General features: G+C 45.7%; 1 protein-coding gene across 37 annotated transcripts in view; it reads left to right on the forward strand.

The window, feature by feature from the left end:
* Positions 1 to 18,747, forward strand: part of ptprda (protein tyrosine phosphatase receptor type Da) — a 292,760-nt gene that overhangs the window by 247,433 nt on the left and 26,580 nt on the right. For 18 of the 37 annotated variants that reach the window (XM_088424682.1, XM_088424666.1, XM_088424683.1 and 15 more), the window contains 13 exons: positions 426 to 695; positions 3,659 to 4,240; positions 4,545 to 4,690; positions 4,759 to 4,903; positions 7,961 to 8,266; positions 8,865 to 9,058; positions 10,072 to 10,098; positions 10,971 to 11,088; positions 11,472 to 12,059; positions 12,375 to 12,475; positions 12,881 to 13,137; positions 13,905 to 13,998; positions 15,861 to 16,070. In XM_088424682.1, coding sequence (XP_088280808.1) covers positions 426 to 695; positions 3,659 to 4,240; positions 4,545 to 4,690; positions 4,759 to 4,903; positions 7,961 to 8,266; positions 8,865 to 9,058; positions 10,072 to 10,098; positions 10,971 to 11,088; positions 11,472 to 12,059; positions 12,375 to 12,475; positions 12,881 to 13,137; positions 13,905 to 13,998; positions 15,861 to 16,070 — 3,038 coding nt within the window. The remainder of the gene's footprint in view (positions 1 to 425; positions 696 to 3,658; positions 4,241 to 4,544; positions 4,691 to 4,758; positions 4,904 to 7,960; positions 8,267 to 8,864; positions 9,059 to 10,071; positions 10,099 to 10,970; positions 11,089 to 11,471; positions 12,060 to 12,374; positions 12,476 to 12,880; positions 13,138 to 13,904; positions 13,999 to 15,860; positions 16,071 to 18,747) is intronic. The other 19 variants (XM_088424606.1, XM_088424614.1, XM_088424675.1 and 16 more) reach the window with 6 other exon arrangements.

Below are 18,747 nucleotides of genomic sequence, written 5' to 3' on the forward strand. Positions count from 1 at the left end.
TATCTTTATTTCTTTCCTTTTGCTTCCTCGTCCACTCGCGGAACTGAACAAAATTTTGCTCATTTGTACTCTGAAATGAGTTTTTCAATGGGAAATGCCTTTTTTCGGTGGCCGACGATCATTTCCGTACATTCGTTCATTGTGTATGTTTCACGTATTCATGGGAAACAAATCCCTCGCGTTGTCGCTTTTGTTGTGATGATCCCGATGGCGATCATCACATCAAGTCGCGCCCGCACGCGGCATCGAATCGCGGCATGGCATCGCGGCGTCGCGCCGATGGCTCGCGCCGATGGCTCGCGCCGATGGCTCGCGCCGATGGCTCGCGCCGATGGCTCGCGCCGATGGCTCGCGCCGATGGCTGACGGATCCATCATCCCGACGGCCTTTTCAGCTCTTTCCCTGATATTTGTGTGCCGCGGCAGTGCGCCGGGTGCCGCCGCGCTTCTCCATCCCGCCCACGGACAACGAGATCATGCCGGGCGGCAGCGTGAACATCACCTGCGTGGCGGTGGGCTCACCCATGCCCTACGTCAAGTGGATGCTGGGCGCCGAGGACCTGACGCCCGAGGACGACATGCCCATCGGGCGCAACGTCCTGGAGCTGACCGACGTGCGCCAGTCGGCTAACTACACTTGCGTGGCCATGTCCACGCTCGGCGTCATCGAGGCCGTGGCGCAGATCACCGTCAAAGGTAAGCGTTTCGCCCCCGCCTCTCGGTGAGGTCTCAGATTACGATTACCGTATTTTCTGCACTGTGAGGCGCGCCTAATAGCCTTCCGTTTTCTTAAATGCTGAAAGTGCGCCTTATAATTCAGAGTGCCTTATACAGTGCATGCACCGTGAGTTTTCATTTTGGGGGCCAAAAAAAATAAAATAACATAATGTCAATTGGTCAATTTTTACCTCTTCATTTCAGTTATAAATGTTACTTTTTACACACTATTTGAAGTTTTGAAAATATACGTACCAATTTGAAGCAATTTATATGGGGACAAGAAAGCACAATTTTGTAAAATCCAGAAACTGCTTTTAAATCAACGCTACGAGGTTAAACCGTCTTTTAATGTATCAAGAGGTAATGTTTCCCAGTCTTCGGATAATACTTTCCATCATTTCAATCATCATTTTGTATGAATAAAGTTAGACTGACTTATCTGATCGTTTTGCTGTCATTATCTTTAGCGCAGCTCCACCCAGTGGACACATAATGCAAGCCCAACCACCACTGTAACTTCTATTCTATGCGCCTTATTATGTGGTGTGCCCTATATATGAAAACGGTTTTAAAATAGGCCATTCATAGAAGGTGCGCCTTATAATCCGGTGCGCCTTATAGAGTGGAAAATACGGTACATATCACGATGTTATATCTGGATAAGATTTGAAGTCTGACATTCACTGATGCAAAACTTGATGTCACTGACGAATACCTCAGAAAAGGTGCTTACACTCTACTTCCGCTTCTACTGTAATTTCCCTGCCTTGAGGCGCAAAAAAAAATGTTCAGAGAAATCCTGATAAGCAATCAATAAATGGAAAATAGAGGGAAAGTCTCGTCAACCGTATGACAAGTTATTATATACGGAGAAACCTTGAAGAAACCCAATAGAGGATTTTGCATAATATGCAAAACATCTGCCGATCGAACCCAGCCAAACAGATCTTTATCAAATCTAACAGGAAAAAAAAAATCAAGAATGGGATTTGACTAAAAAGAAAAGAGATGGGCATGCCAAATAGGCACGGGGTTGGCTCCCGGCGCGGCCATCGACCAATGAGGCCGGGAGTTGTGATCCACTGCTGCCCCGACTCCCGCTGGTTAGGTAGACCAAGAGAGGAATGCTCATAAAAAACACACGCTGTTAGATAGACGCAAGGGAGAGGAAAAAAGCTTCACCGGAGAATTTTAAATCTCTTACCTCAATTTCTTTTGTAATAAATTGAAATATCCAGTGTAAACTGATTATTATCATGTTTGGTCAGCTACGAGCTTGACTCTAACTAGACTTCCAGGCGCCGCTAATACAACTGCGGCTCTCTGTGAGACTAAAGCCAAACGGAAGGGACAACAGTACAGTTGCTCTACTGCATAAGGTTTAATCATTGAACCTTCAAGGTATCCGCGGCATAGCCGGCGCGAACATGGCGAGTCAACCTCTTCGGAGACGGCTGACGGGAGCAAATGGAGTTTGGGACTCATCCCGCAGCCGGAAGGCGACGGTAGCCTTTGGAGTCCTCCGCGGGCCCGGCGCTCGTTATCTGAGCGCCATCACTGGCATGAGGACGATACGGCAAGCGGGCGGCGCCGCGCGCACACCGGGGACGGGCTTTTCTTGTTCCACAGACATAACAGAGATATTAGTCACCATATAACAGCCTGACAGCGGGGGCCCCCTGTAGCATCGTTCAGACGGCGTATAAAGACAATCTATTGCCGGTATATTTCGCCGCGTGAGGAATTAAAGCCATAAATTCCGCAGCTAAATTATTCAAGTGATAAGCAGCTTTGCGGCGGAGATGAACAATGTGGTTTCAAACACGCGGCTTCGTACGCACAAGACGGCCTGCCGTATGAAGAGGAGTTTCTCGTTATGTCCCGGTGTCACGGAAATCCAAGCTTTATCGTAAGAATTCGGAATTCATAGCCGTCAATTTTTATTTTTCCATTTTTATACAGTGGTGGTTTTTAACCCGAAGGGTGCAACCCTTATGGGGGCCCTGCATTATGACTCAGGAAAGAAGGTTAGGTTTGTTTTTTTGTCTTTTTAAAGATGTGTTAACCTCCAGAAACTTTTTGAATACGGACAAATAGGTGGAGTCAACTGGGTGAAATTTTACTGGGGTGCGCGGTCATGGGGACCCACCAAAAAATGATGCGGTTTTCTATTTTAATGCTAGTTTCTGCAAAATTAATTCTTTGAAGTGTGGGTTACACAATAAAACTGAATGTTGCACTGCGAAAGTTTGTTTTGCGTTTTTCTCAATTTAAGGGATAGAGGAAGGGTCAAGGAGCCATTCCAGTTCCAAAAAATTGGTAGAATAAAATGAGACTATGTTGACCTCAGGTTTTCAACACATTATTTCTCAATGTACACCGAAAACCAAAACAAAACAAATATCATTGGCCTGTACCCGTTTATTTAAACTTCAGTTCATCTTATAAGAGATTCTTCTGACGGGAAGACTGTACTTTTTGTTTTTGTTTGAAATTAAAACAAAATGATTTGTGAAAACTGAACATTTCTGTCAGTATGAAATTCTGAAGAACTTGAATTACTGCACAAACTTATCAGAAACCCTGGTTTTCAGTTCATCTTTTCAGACCTGAGAAAGAATAACAGCTCCAAATATCAGCCTCCGTGACTGCTAATAATTGATACCAGGCCTAAAATAACATAGTGTTATCTGTATCACAAGCTGAAAATGACATACGTACGTTCTTCGCTTTTTAGGCCAATCACAGCTCACGCAAAACATTCATTTAGTTACCAAGTTAAATATTGACAAAATACTGCTGAAAATGGCTGTCCGTTTGAATGATGCGACCGGGTTGAATCCATCTTCAAAATGCATGGGATCTCCATATCGCAGATTGGAACATCTCGCAGGCGTGTCCGAGAACGGGCTCCCGCGATAAATATCGTATTTGTGCAGCATTACCCAGGACTCCCGGCACGCCCGTGGTCACGGAGCGCACCGCCACCAGCATCACCCTGACTTGGGATTCCGGCAATCCCGAACCGGTGTCGTACTACATCGTCCAGCACAAGTCCAAATACTCGGAGGACTCGTACAAGGAGATCGACGGCGTGGCCACCACGCGCTACAGCGTGGGTGGTCTCAGCCCCTACTCGGACTACGAGTTCCGCGTGGTGGCCGTCAACAACATCGGCAGGGGCCCGCCCAGCGAGAGCGTGGAGGCCAAGACGGCCGAACAGGCGCCCAGCACGGCGCCGCGCCGCGTCCGGGGACAAATGCTGAGCGCCACCACGGCCGTTATCAACTGGGAGGAACCGGAGGAGGCCAACGGGCAGATTATGGGCTACAGGGTTTACTTCACCCTGGATTCCAACCAGCACGTCAACCTGTGGGAGAAGCAAATCGTCCGGGGCGCTAACTTCGTCACCATCCAAGGCCTGATCCCCAACAAAACCTACTACATCAAGGTGCTGGCCTTCACCTCTGTGGGCGACGGACCCCTCTCCCCGGATCTCCAGATCATCGCAAAGACGGGAGGTGAGCCGGCTTTCATTTCCTCATCGTTTTAGTACAAAGGTTTTAGTCACGGGCGCTTCCGAAAGTCGGTTCCGGTTTTTAAGGGGCCGCGAACGTCTGGCGGCTGTCAACAAACGCTAATCCGGAGAAATCCAAGAACAGGAAATGCAAATAACTTGTTGTCGACTGGCGGTGCGAAAACACGTCGTCCCCCGACTTCATTAGTCGCGATTTCTCGCGACGGCTATTTTGGATGACAACATGAGCCGCTTTTTAAAATACCCTGCGGCTCAGCTTGTCAACATCCCTTCATTCCGATGTCTAGTTCCTTCCCAACCGACGGACTTCAAGGGCGAGGCCAAGTCAGAAACCAGCATTTTGTTGTCATGGGTGGCGCCGGTTCAAACGGGGCAAGAGAACCAAATCACGGGATACGAGCTGCTGTACAAGAAGCGGGACGATAAAGATGAGGTAACGCTGGACGCCAGCCATCCGACCCTCTTCAACGTGACGTACGAAACGAAACCTTCCTTTTTCAGAGGCGAATTAGCTTCGAGCCCACCTCCACGTACCTCATGAAGGACTTGAAGCCCTTCACCACGTACGCCTTCCGCCTGGCGGCTCGGAGCAAGCACGGCGTCGGCGCTTACACCAGCGAGATCTCCGCCGAGACCCCGCAAACACGTAGGTCCTCCTCCGTATCTGCCGGGTTTCGCCTTCGAAAGATACAATGGACGTTTTTTTTCCTTTACGCCATAGCTGGTCTTAACCCTCCTGTTATGTTGTGGGTCAAATAAGACTGAAAGAAAGTGCGCTATTTTCATTTGATGTTGTTTTTATATCTATTTATTCATTCGCAGTGTTTTTTCCCTGGATTCAGACAAATAGGCGAAAGATTGACTCATTAACCCATAAACATTTTGAGAGTACCATAACCTCCAAATGTTAACGAAACCGTGAAACTGCTTTGAATTAACCGTATTAGTGATATTAGCGCATCAATGGCTGAATTTTTTCCTATTATTAAAAAAAAAGGGAGTTTTTGCTCCCAATTAAGTTTGAAGCACTTAAAGTACAAATTAATGTACTGTAGCTATGATGCAAACTGACAGCAAAAATGTTTAGATGTAAAAAATATAAAAAATTGAACTCACATCTCATGAATGAAGATTCTTGATTTCTTACAATGTTATTTTCAGGAGTTACACTTCATATCTACTATTGTTAAACTGTACTGAAAACTATAAAAACACACAATACAAGCACAAGTTTACTTACTATTTACTCCTACTAGGTTTGAAAGATCTTTGAGTGTGAAGGAAATGTCAATTAAAAAAAAACATTCTGGCCAACTGTCGCCAATTAGCGTCAAACCGAAAGCATCACTTCTCCTCAGAAATACTTGTAATTGGTACGCGACTTCCGTATGATACAAATACACAAGTTCGCTGTTAAAAAATGGTGCGATACCTGATCTTAGTGGTCCAAATAGTGTGTAGTGGCCCACATATTTAGAGTTATTTGTTGTGACGTCAGCTGTCAAGGGATAAAATCATAAATCAAACATAAACTGAAATACCAAAACACTTAAATATAATGTTATACTTATCGAATAGCTACCTTTAAAATTAAACGCCTCACAGATGACTTACAAATGCACCGTAAGTGAAAATGCACCCCAAAACAAACACTCGCTACTATTTCCACTAACAACACAGGCTAAACTTGGCTCCTCCCCAACATACAAACATCATATAGTGTCCGAGATGTCCTATCATTTCAATATACTTTCTTGGCACAAGTGTACTACTTTCCTATTAGATTAGGATTTAGCGCCATTTTATGGCAAAGCACAAGTTATATTGCACCTATTTAAAAAAAAAAAAAAAAAAAACTTAACAGGAGTGTTAATCCTCCAGCTTGTCAGAAAGAATCTGAAATAGATCACCGGCTTCTGCCTTGTACCTGTAATGAAATGTTCCCGCCGAAATGTGAAGTGCGCAGACGGGGGCTCGGATTGAGCGCGTTTGAAACCAAACGGCAAGCTCGGCCTTTTCTTTCTACCTTGCATGCCAAGGAAGACACAAGACAACGAGCTTTCTGTGAAGCCCGGGGGCAACCTTTTGGATATTAAAGCAGGCGCATCGTGGAGAAAGTTTGCACGTTCTCCCGGAGGTTCTATCCGGGGGCTATACTAAATTGTCCTGAGGTGCATGCGTGCTTGTTGGTCTCCGTTTGCCCTGCAATTGGCCAGTTCTGGGTGTCCCCCGCCCACTGCCTGAAGTCAGCTGGGATAGGCGCCAGCAAGCCTGCGACCCTTGTGGGGATAAGCGGCTCTAGAAAATGCATGGACAGATAAATTATCATAAATTTTGGCAAAAACGATCCCAAATTGAGCTGGGGCAGTTGTACTTAAGCAGTACGGCGGAAGTTGCTCATTAATGATTGAATAGAAATGTCTTCTTTAGTCTTTTACGTAATGCTTTTTATCACAGAGAAAAACTTTTTTTTTAAATTAAGCGAATAGTCAACATTCTTTCCAAATTTCCACCGTCAGCCATCCGCATACCAAAAATACTCAATAACCGCAGCCCTAACAATTAAAGAAAAAAAGATAATAATAATGGCGTCTCAAACGAAAACAAAAAAATGAAACGACTTCACACAGACATTAACATAGAATGACCTGTATTTTGTTGCCAGTAATTCAATTTAGTGAAAAAGTCACAATATAATAATAATAAAATATACGTGTAACATAGTACAAAATAAATTCAAAAATATATGATTATATTAATAAATCTAAATGTAAAGTGTGATCGTAATTGATTTGCCAGTATATACCAGAATTTACTCGAGTGCTCCATATAGGCTGGCTCGATAGACTTTTTATGCTGACACCTTGACACGGGTAATGTCTAAATGTTTGTCATTCATAGTTAAATACAAATGTTGAAGTCTTTTACATTATAATTTTTATCACTAAGCAAACAAAGGTTTTTATTCACAACATATTCCATTTTCTTTTGGAATTTTCTGTCGGCTATCCGAATACCAAGTAAACTCAATAGCAACAATGACTAAAAGAAAAACAAGTAAAAGTAACGGCCTCACAGAAAGCTCAAATTGCGTCCTAGCTATTTGCTATTTGTCGTCGTCTGGTGCGAAAGGTCCAGTCCGTACGCGACAAGGTAGCAGCCATCAGGTAGGTACGGTACACGCGGGCGCCGCGTGTGTCGGGATGCATGCCCAATGTTTGAGAATCTACTAAACAAAGCCATGTCTTCTTGGGAAGCTTCTCTGTCGTACAATCAGGCTTTTACCACAAACCAACAGGCTTCGGAAAGGTTGGTGACGAATGCAGTTTTCTCCTTTACAAACCCATGAACGCATCAACCTTTATGTTTTTGGATTGATGGTAACTGCTTGCCAAATTCGCATCGACCGAGATGATCTTAGACCATGGCCAACGGGCCGAGGGTTAGGCCACGTGCGTCTTAGGTCGCGGCGCAGCTGTCCTCTTTCCAACCGACTTCATCCATTCATCATCAGTTTTGTGTTACGCCTTTTTGGTTCGTTTCCATTCTCCCATCGTGCTATGTCCTCATCTTCCTTTTTATTTCCCTCCTCCCCCCACCCTCCTCATTGGATATCCCCACAATCGCCGTCGCGATCCAAACCAAAACCAAAACAAACCACCGCCACTCGACACGACGACCGGATGGACGCGGCGCCGGGCAGAGCCCTCCGGCCCGCCCGCGCAAGTCAGGTGCTCGAGCCCCACTTCCACGAGCATCCTGGTAAGTTGGCGGGAGCCCCCGGCGGAATCGCAGAACGGGATCATAACCGGCTACAGCATCCAGTACGCCGCCGCCGAAGGCGAGGACGCGTCGGCGCGACGGATCCCGGGCATCCCCCCGGAGAGCTCGCAGTATCTTTTGGAAGGATTGGAAAAATGGACAGAGTACCGCGTGACGGTCACCGCTCATACGGATGCCGGAGCCGGACCGGAAAGTACGCCGCAACTGGTTCGCACGGAGGAGGACGGTATGTGTACGCCAATTCCAAAGCTCGGCCCTGACAACGGTTACTAACGCTCCCTACCGCCTGCTTCTAACAAGACTCTTTGGACTTCTGCTCCGCACTTTTTTTCAACACTTTTCCTGCCCCGCCTGTCACTTTTGAAGCTTGGACAGTGGGATTTTTTTATTCTTCCCTTTTTTTTTTTTTGGTTGTTGTTGTTTTTTAAGCGGAAGGCCTTTTTGAACGTTTTTCAACTGTGATGTAGTACAATCATTTTGATTATCATGTATTTTTTGCTTGCTCCATAGCCAAAAATTCTTGTTGCGCTTCAAGCTCTGATCCGCTTGAAGCCGCTCTTTTGGCTCCACATGTTTTTCCCACTCGACCCATTTTTAATGTTTCAAGATTAGGTCGGTTGCCAGACCTATTTTTGCTGTTATTTTTACCCCCTTTTACCATTGTTGAAATATTGTGGCTGCAATTTTGTGATTTTCCATTTTTTTGAGGGGGGTCACTATTTTGCACGATGGAAGAAGATTCTAAACGGCGAGTGAAGGGGTTGACTGTTATGTTGACCTTTTTTTTTTTTTTTTCGTTCTATCCCATTGGTTTCCCCCCCTAGTTCCCAGCGGGCCACCTCGTAAAGTCGAGGTGGAAGCTGTCAACTCCTCGTCAATTAAAGTCATCTGGCGCTCGCCGATGCCCACCAAGCAACACGGGCAGATCCGGGGGTACCAGGTGCACTATGTCAAGATGCTTAATGGGGAGCCCACAGGACAGCCCGCCATCAAGGATATCCTGATTGATGATGCCCAGGTATGCGCGCCCTCCTACACAAACCAGCTTTGCTTGATCTCTTTTCTTCCGGCAAGCCGGAAGAAAAACTGCTATTTTTTGGGGGGGAACGTAAGTACACTAGATTAGAAGGCAACGGCAGTCAATGCACACGCCTGTTTTTTTTTAAATCCATATATTTTGGTGCACAGTTATACGTTGCAACACTGTCCATTATAAGATACAGACCGTAGCTGACGGAATGCCCGCTTTTGGCGAGCGCCTCCGCTTTTTCGGCTTGCGTTTTATGACGCGAAGCCTTGAAAAAAAATTCGTACTGAGCAGCCACTGAAGCGGCTGTACCTCCGTCGATCGGGGTCACTACTGACACTCCTCGCGTCATAAAGCACACGCCGAAAGCTCACCAAAAATGGGTGCGACGGGGCGGCACGCCTCGGTGGTAGAGTAGTCGTCTCCCAGTCGAGACGCCGTGGGTTCAATCCCCTGACCATCGTGTCGAAGTGTCCTTGAGCGAGACGCTGAACCCCCCAGTTGCTCCTGATGCTGCGTCATCAGTAGCTAAATCTCTAGTTAGTGTAAAACGCTTTGCGAACCAAAGAGAGAAAAACGCTATGTAAGTGAAAGCCCATTTACCATTTACCGCGGGTGTTCCGTCAGCGACGCGTCACGTTTGTGACGGATTGGCCAGCTCCGCAAACCAGTATAGCAAATACATCAAACTTGATTCAACGTCAGGTCTACGTTCAGCCCTATTAAGATGATATCTTTGCTAACACCTATTAGTTTATAGAAATGTAAAGTACGGTATTTTTCGGACCCTATGGTGAAAATAAAGAAGGAATTTGGTTTATAAACAGTTCACAACTATGCATAAAATATTGCACTCTTGATTTTTAAGAAACGTAGAGGATTTTAAGTGTGCTTTATTGATCCGAAAAATACGGTGTTGTAAATCTTATGACCTAGCTGAGTTACTGCCACAGTGAATAATGATTATTGGCTTTATGTGTTGTCTCTTTCCCAAACCTAATCAGTGGGAATATGATGATTCAACCGATCATGTGAGTAGCCCAATCAGATTTGAGTCTTGCTCCCCACCCCCGCCCCCCACCCCACTGTCATCCTCAGCATGAATGGCATGTTACCTTTTTTACCAATCAATATCCTACCGGGGAACAATTTGGAAAAAAATAATATTCTTTTGAATTTGTTGTTGAGATTTGGATGCTAAAAAAGCTCAAATTGGCATGCTGGATCCAAAAAGGTTTTTTTTTTTTCTAATGATTGAAGTTTTTTTCTTCATAGATTACGCTCCAGATAAGCAAAATTCCTCTCATCAAAATAAGACTTTCAATTTGATTTCGACTCATCTACAGCAATGTGTCAAATTGTTTGTCCAGTTCCAATTGATGCAGTGCAGTGAGGTGTGTGCAGCTCCTAATACGTCAATATTATCGATATTAAAAAAAAACAGAATGCTTGTAACCATGGATGTAAGCGCTATTTCCTTGTTATGCTGTTTTTATTCATTTATTTATTTATTGTAGAAAGGTTGGAATGATTTATCTTTGTATTTTTATATATCTTTGTATATACAGTATATATATATATATATATATATATATATATATATATATATATATATATATATATATATATATATATATATATATATATATATATATATATACCTCCAAATTTTCACAAAATAGAGAAACATTTGTTTTGGATTCCGCATGCAATAATGAGTTAAATACAACCATCAGACCTAAGTCAAACATGTTTGCGTTCCCCAGTGTCCCGTCAAGAGCCCGTTCGCCTTACCCTTGTCCACAGAAGCATGCCCCAGCTGCGAGAATGTGCCTGTCCTGTGTCCGTGTTGTTGAATTCTCTTGGACGGTCCGCCCGTCATTGAAGTGCCGCGTCTCCACAGGAAATGATTATCTCGGAGCTGCAGGCCGAGACTACTTATTCCGTAACCGTGGCGGCCTACACCACTAAGGGCGACGGCGCACGCAGCAAGCCCAAACTGGTCACGACCACCGGCGCAGGTTTGTTTTTTTGTATACCACAAGGGTGTGACAGTATGCCAAAAAGTCATGTTTCTTTATGCACAAGGTGGTACAAACCGCAAATCGGCCGTCCAAACTATAGTTTTTGGTATCGAGATTGAGCAAGATGTCGTACTGATTTCTGTGCAAACTATCGGTTCAAAAGTAAGGGCTCAAACGGCTCTCCGCGTGTCTCAATTTGACTTAAGGTCCATCATTAAAAAAAATGTTGAGACAATGTTTCTCTCATGTTGGGTTAATTTTTTGACACAACTGTCTTGAGAGCATGCGGCGCCAGCTTGCACGTTCATTAAGTCTTTACTACTCAGGATCAGCTGCGAGAATATACGTAATCAAATCGCTCCTCTCTCTCCTGATGTCAGTTCCCGATAAACCTCGGCTAATGGTCAGTACCACCAACATGGGCACAGCTCTCCTCCAGTGGCATCCCCCAGCAGTCACCCACGGGCCCCTGCAAGGTTACCGCCTCCGCTTCGGCCGCAAAGACCTGGAACCGCTGACGGTCATCGAGTTCCCCGAACGGGACAACCACTACACCACAAGAGAGATCCACAAAGGCGCCTCGTACACCTTCCGGCTTTCCGCGCGCAACAAGGTCGGCTTCGGCGAAGAGACGGTCAAAGAGGTGACCACTCACGAGGACGTGCCCAGCGGCTACCCTCAGTGGATCGCGGCCGACGCCGCCACCACGTCCACCATTCAGGTCAGCTGGCAAGAGGTGCTGCTGGCCGAGCAAAACGGCCGCATCGTCAAGTACGCCTTGCAGTACAAGGACATCAACAGCCCGCGCAGTCCCTCGGAACTCTTCATCACCGCCCCCGAATCCACCGTGGTCTTGGACGGCCTTAAGGCAGACACCACTTACGATATTAAAATGTGTGCCTTCACCAGCAAGGGTTCTGGTCCCTATAGCCCAAGTGTCCAAATCAGGACACAGCCTTTGGATCAAGGTATGACCAGTCCCTCAGCCATCTTAGCTCTTGCTTTCTATGTCCCCAAATGCTGCTAACGACAGGCACCAAAAGGCAGAACGTAACCACAAGAAGGTATTAAGATGTAGTCCCCGTCCCCTTTGAGCTATTTATTACCTTCCATGTGTTTGTGTCTTGAAGTCAGTCATGTACATGTTAAAGTCGGTGTTAAGGTAAGAGGACAGTGTTGAGGGTACGGTAGTCTGCTTTTGGGGGTGTTGTGAAGGTAAGTCGTAGCAGCTAGCAGCTAGGGGATGAGCCGTGTCTAAACCACCCGCCCCCCCTTTCTTTTAGCAGTGTTTGCAAAAAATTTCCACGTGAGCGCTGCCATGAAGACGTCCGTGTTGCTGACGTGGGAGATCCCCGAGACCTACAACGCCGCTCAACCTTTCACGGTGAGTCGCCTCTTCCGGTAAACCGAGGGATGTGCTCTATAGTATTCTTAAGGCCGCGTCGACCGAGGCCGGGACGCTATCAAGACAAGGGAGGCTTTCGGAAGGGGCCTTTGGAAGTCGAGACAGAGACGAGGCCGAGACTTTTGGGAGTCAAAACTGAGACGATTAGTTACGTATGAATGTTGAATTGAAATCGGTTGAAAATTAAATTGAGTCAATTTTGACATTTGTTGTCGTGTTCTGTTTTCCTTTTGCATATCAATGCGCCTTGTACACCCCTGATATGGGAATTTTCAAAAACAGACCTCTTCAATGAGAATGCACTTTATAATCTGAAAAATATGGTCGCCCGTCCTTGAAAATGTGTGGTACGATCATCATGAGGAATTCCCTTCCGCGCATCAGATCCTGTACGATGACGGGCAAAGCGTCGAGGTGGACGGCAAGCTGACCCAGAAACTGATCACGGGGCTTCAGCCGGAGACGCAGTACTCTTTCCTGTTGACCAACCGCGGCAACAGTGCCGGCGGTCTGCAGCACCGCGTGGCCACCATGACGGCGCCGGACATCCTCCGCACCAAGCCCTACCCCATCGGCAAGACCAACTCGGACGGCATGGTGACGGTGGAACTCCCTTCGGTGCAGACGTCGGAAAAAGTGCGGTGAGTACGGATTTATGTTTTTTCTGGGTTCCCGAGCCACATAAGCCGAGTCGTTAGGAGGCCCTAAGCCTCGCAAAGTCTCTTATTGCCGTTCAAAGCCGGGAGGCTTGACTTGGAGGCCGGCGCGACGGCATATCCCGTTGTCACCTCAAACCCGTGTTGCCCTTTTTCTGATTACACCCAATCTAGCGGATACCGCCGCTTGTTTGGAAATGTTTGGAAATCCAGAAAGCATTTCTGCTTCTGCATTTTTTCAGTTCTTTTTTTTTTCCTTAAAAGTTCTAAACGCTACAGCCCTGTGATGAGTTTTAAAAGTGCAAATAGGAATGGACAAAACTGCCCAAAAATGCTGTAGCTATGCCAAACTATTCACTTCCAGCGACGGTTATAGATGTCGAAAATACATTCTTGTCCAATTTTTTTTCCAAAATGAATGCTTTGACTCGTGAGTTATGCGATACACACCATCGTTAACCATCTATTTGTCCTGAGATAAAAACAAAATTTACGTCGAGTATCCAAAAACCTGACAAAATTCCTAAAACTTGAAAAGATGTTAACAAAATAAAATGTGAATGAAAACGAACTGAAACTACATCTTGACGTCTGTAGACGTCAACGGTTGTGAATGATTGAAGCTTTTCCGGTTAAAAATGATATTTGATGTCTATAGCCACCGACCGTCGCGCATGAGTTAGTCCTACTGGTTTCCCAACATATGTGAACTTTTCCGGGGTGACCTGACTGATTTTTCTGGTCATTTTCAGTGCTTATTACATCGTGGTGGTTCCCCTGAAGAAGCAGCGCGGCGGCAAGTTCGTCAAACCCTGGGACAATCCCGACGAGATGAATTTAGAGGAGGTAGGCGACTTTGACCTCATCTTTTGGCTGTTGTTCTTGATGCGGGGTACACAGGAAAATGCGCTTGCCTGTAAATGCTCTGCATGACAGTAAAACGCCGCCAAACGTGGTGTTTACTTCAAAATAAATCATCTTTGTTCCTAATTTCCGATTGTCTATTAATAAAGTTTGAATAATTTGTTGTTTAGTCGACATTCTCTTTAGCGCGGGTCCATCTAGCGGACGCATAATGAAACCCCGGCCACTACTGTGGCTTCTATTCTATACGCCTTACTTTGCGGTGCACCTCATATACGAAAAGACTTTGAAAAGAGGCCATTCACTGAATAGGCGTTTTATAGTCCGGCGCACCTCATAGTGCGGGGAACACGGCATATTGAAAATTTTGCAAACGTCTCATTCCTGTGGGCTCGTCAGACATCTCATCTCGTGGGATTTGCGGCCTGTCCCATCCCCATCCCACGTGCCCATGCAAACAAGGCCATCGAGTAGCCGCGGAAGTGCACTAGAAAAGCCCATTCCACCCTCGTCCTCTTCGCCGCCGTGGCAATTACCTCAAGAGCCGGCAAAGCGCCGGCTAACTTTTATATTTAGCCCACCTCGTCACTTGGAGAGCTCGGCTACAAGACTCCAAAGCCGTGCCTCGTATATTCGCTGCGGCGGGAGGATATATCATGCGGCGGGAAGGCTGAAAGCGAGCTCGCGCGCCGCCTTCCATCTGGCATTGGCTTTTACAGCTCCAGCCTCGGGGCCCCCGTGTCTGGAGCCTTGACCGATTGCCCAAAAAAGTCGCCGCGCTGTCAGAATTTATTTGTTTGTCAATACTGGCACTCACCTTTTCACAACTTTTCCCAAGGGCAACTAGATTCCGTCGCTGTTGACAGCAGAGATGATTGAAGACATTATCGGGCGGCACCAACAGCCCCGCAGCCAAAACAGAGCAAAACACAAACGCGCGCGCATAATGTGAATGACGGGCGCTCGCATTGTTCACACGCGTGCGCGCCGATGATCCGCGCTCACCGGTCGCCGACGCGAATCTGGAACGGCTTGACGGGCGTGATTAGCGTAATTAGAATTCCTACTGCAAATGGACTTTAGCAAAACTCGATGCATACCTTTCATTTCTTTTCATTTGTATACGGTGCCCGTCAAATGTTCCGCTTCCAAGATTAGATGGTCTTAACTTCAGTCCATCCCAAAAAGCTATTTATACGTTTTTTGTTTTTTTTTAAGAATCCCAGGTGTGCGTGTTTGTGTGAATATATACGTTGTATTGGGGGGGTTGACTTCTAACCGTATAACTCAAAGCAGACCAATTTTTCCACGTCCGTGTTTGAATAACATTACTCTGGATGAGAAATAGCTTTACAAGGCTTACAAGGAATATATATATATATATATTCTCTATGTTGTTATTCTTTAAAAGATTTTCTTGTTTTTGTTTTTAAATTTACAAGTACGCCCCGCAACAAATGCATTGTAATCTGTCCTTTTTTTTTTGCTACGCAAATACGTTGTATACATGCTCATACCTTTTTTTTTCAAACTTAACAAACTGTTGGTCATTTCGATGTTTTTTTTTAATTTCCAGACATAATTGCAATATAAATGGACGTAGTCCGCGCCGATGCCGTTACCCCGCTTCATTTTCCTATTTTTCCTGGCAAAAGAAGAGATAAGTCAGATCTGTCAATGCTTTGCCTTCCGCTATCGGCGTTTTCAGCTTGTGCACAAGAAAGTGTGGGGAAAAAAAATGAAATCTTGACAGGCAGATAGGGTTTGTTGTGGTTTTCATGTGTTTGCCGCAGCGCCTTCCCACATCTTATCACGCGGCGCTTTTGCTCCCACACACACTGTAGCTGCTGAAGGAGATAAACCGCACCAGCAGAGGCCTGAGGCTGCGCAGGCAGGCGGAGCCCAAGGCCTACATCGCCGCCTACTTCCCGGACCTGCCCAAAGACTTCACGCTCGGGGACGGCAAGTTCTACGGCGACTTTGAAAACAAGCGACTGCAAAACGGACAGGAGTACGTCTTCTTCGTGCTCGCCGCGCTGGAGATATCCGACAATGTGAGCCCTTATCTTTTTACGCCTTTACAACAGTGAAACAAAGTCATTGTCGTTGACAACGGGCCCCGCTCTAAACCTTAACTGAAAAGGCATACGGGGTGAAAATCTTGCACAAATACGCGTAAAAGACTGCGAAGGAGCCACTATATATCATTTTCATCGCGGGACCGTATTTTCCGCACTTTTAGGTGCACTGGATTACAAGCGGCACCTTCAATAAATGGCCTATTTGAAAATGGTTTTCATTTCCAGGGGGTCCTCGACATACGACGCGCTTCCGTTCTTAAGGCGCGGCGTAACCCGAATTTGGGTCTAAGTCGTAACACCTTACAAATAATGGTAAATGGGCTTGCACTTATACAGCGTTTACCTACCTTAGGTGCTCAAAACGCTTGACACTAACTAGTCGTTTAGCTACTGATGCCGCAGCATCAGGAGCAACTGGGAGTTCAGTGTCTTGCTCAAGTACACTTTGACATGGTCTTGATGGTCGGGGGATCGAACCCGCGGCCTTTCGGCTGGCGGACGACCACTCTACCACCCAGCCATGTCGCCCACAAATAATAACTGAAAAATAATAAATAAGTCGATTACTCTGTACGTAGTGTACTGTATTGTACTGCCAGTTTTCGTCCCCGTTTCGTCGGATACATTTTGTTCTTGCGCCGCATTTTATTTTATAGAGAACTCTTGTTTTGAAGGGCCGTGCAGCCGGAAATGGCGCGCGCGATATTCTGTTCCAAGCCGCGCGGACGTGCCGGGGAGCCAGGCTCCATCTCAACCGTCACTTTTATAACATCAACAAAACCCCAAAACGGGACATAGAACTCCAACGGTCTCTCTCGAGCGCTACAACTTGTTCGTTGACGTTTCGCCGTTTTTAGAGCGCTCAGTAATATCCGATTTGACTTCCATGGTGACGGCCAGTCGTTTCGTGCGCGCGTTTTGTAACGTCGAAACGCAGTAAATCGAGGCCGTCGTAACCCGAGGACCCCCTGCGCCGAAAGCGGTGAAACCTGCCGAGAAACAAGTGTCCAGGGCAAAGTCACCCAAATGGTTAATATGTGTTTTTGTGAAGCGGATTTCCTTTTTTAAGCATCATTAGGGTCACGGCTGAGCCGGCGGTCCCGATATCTTTGAGCGTTTCTTTTGAAAGACGAACGAGCGAGCGAAGCGGGCGGTCTTAATGTTCCGTACCCGATGCTTTGCTCCCGGTTAGATGTGTTCATTTGAGCCGGTCTCAGATTTGCAAAAGTTGAGAAGCCCTGGGGCGAGAAGCTCCCTTAAGACCGGAGCTGATTACAAGACCACCTCGATAACGGGGCGTCTCTTTAATTGCGTCCCGTCTGCCTTATCTCCTCGGCTGCAGCCCGAGCGCCAGCGCCAGGGTGTGTGTATGTAAATGAAAGCGGCTTGATTAAGTAGGCAAGATGATGGATGGGATGAGCTTGAGGGGTGTGTATACTTCCTGCCTCTTACACTTCTTCCCTCACCTTGAATGCAGGTAAAATGATAACGACTCGTGCGGAAAAGATCTCTAATTTGCTCACTTGAGCGTGTATTTTCTACCCACTTTTTTTTTAATCTCCCCCTGGAATATGAAATAACTCAATCAAGCGGTGGAGATAATTATGATTGGTCATTTTTGGAAATTTTTGCACAGAAATAATCGTGCCGCCTTTGTTATGATGGGGAATTGAAATGCTAAAGGGCTGTGCAATTTATAAGCAGATGCATGGAAGCAAAAAATTGTTTGAAATCATTCACTGCCGCTGACGGCCAAAGACGTCAAAGATTTTTTTTCCTGACCTGGGAGTGAATGAGTTAACCGTGCTAGTGGTTAGCAAACGTGAACCCATTCACTGCCGTTGACGGCTATAGACGTCAAAGATTCATTTTCTTCCGGACAGTGAATGAGTTGATAACGGGCAAATTATTTGCTTTGCTATTTATGTCTCCACTGTGGTGGACATTTGTTTTTGATCTCGAGCTTTTATAGAGGTCGTCCCAGCAGTTCCGATGTTGAGACGTAATTATTGTTGCTGTCTTGCTGAGACAAAATGGATGCGAACAGTGGGCACAAATGACTAAGCTAGGTCTCAGGAGGTTATTTTAATTTTTTATAATGCAGTTCTCAGTGCATGTACAAAAAAAAAAATTCTAACCAAACAACCTCGCAAAAAACCCACATGCAGTTACCCCCCCCCCCCGTGCCTCAAATTGAGCATTCAATGGCAACACAAAACTGCTCAATTCTTGTGTTTTTTCAGCCACAAATACCGACTGTCAATATTTGAATATCATTGAGGTACTTCGTTCGTCTTGGGTTTTATTCCATATCTACAAAAAATTAAGCCCTGGTGTGAGCAGATCTAAACTATGTCCGTATTTGGGGTTTTTCTGGCATTTGTTTCACCAAATACAAATAATACATAAAATAATACATGAAAATATAAAACATGTATTTGATCATTACCTTTACAAAATATTATAACGATAAAATTATAATACCAAACAAAAATGGTGTTTTTAGAAAATGTATACAGTATGTACGTCTTCCTGGAAATGTTAATTGTTGAGAAAGAAAAGATGACTTTTCCGCATCTTTTTATTCGTCATTCTTGCTCATCGTCCTTTCTGACTTGTTGGAATTCAGGATGGTCATTCTTCAAACTGG

Source organism: Hippichthys cyanospilos, chromosome 1, assembly GCF_059441005.1.
Source record: "Hippichthys cyanospilos isolate Australia breed blue-spotted pipefish chromosome 1, RoL_Hcya_1.0, whole genome shotgun sequence".
NCBI lineage: Eukaryota > Metazoa > Chordata > Actinopteri > Syngnathiformes > Syngnathidae > Hippichthys > Hippichthys cyanospilos.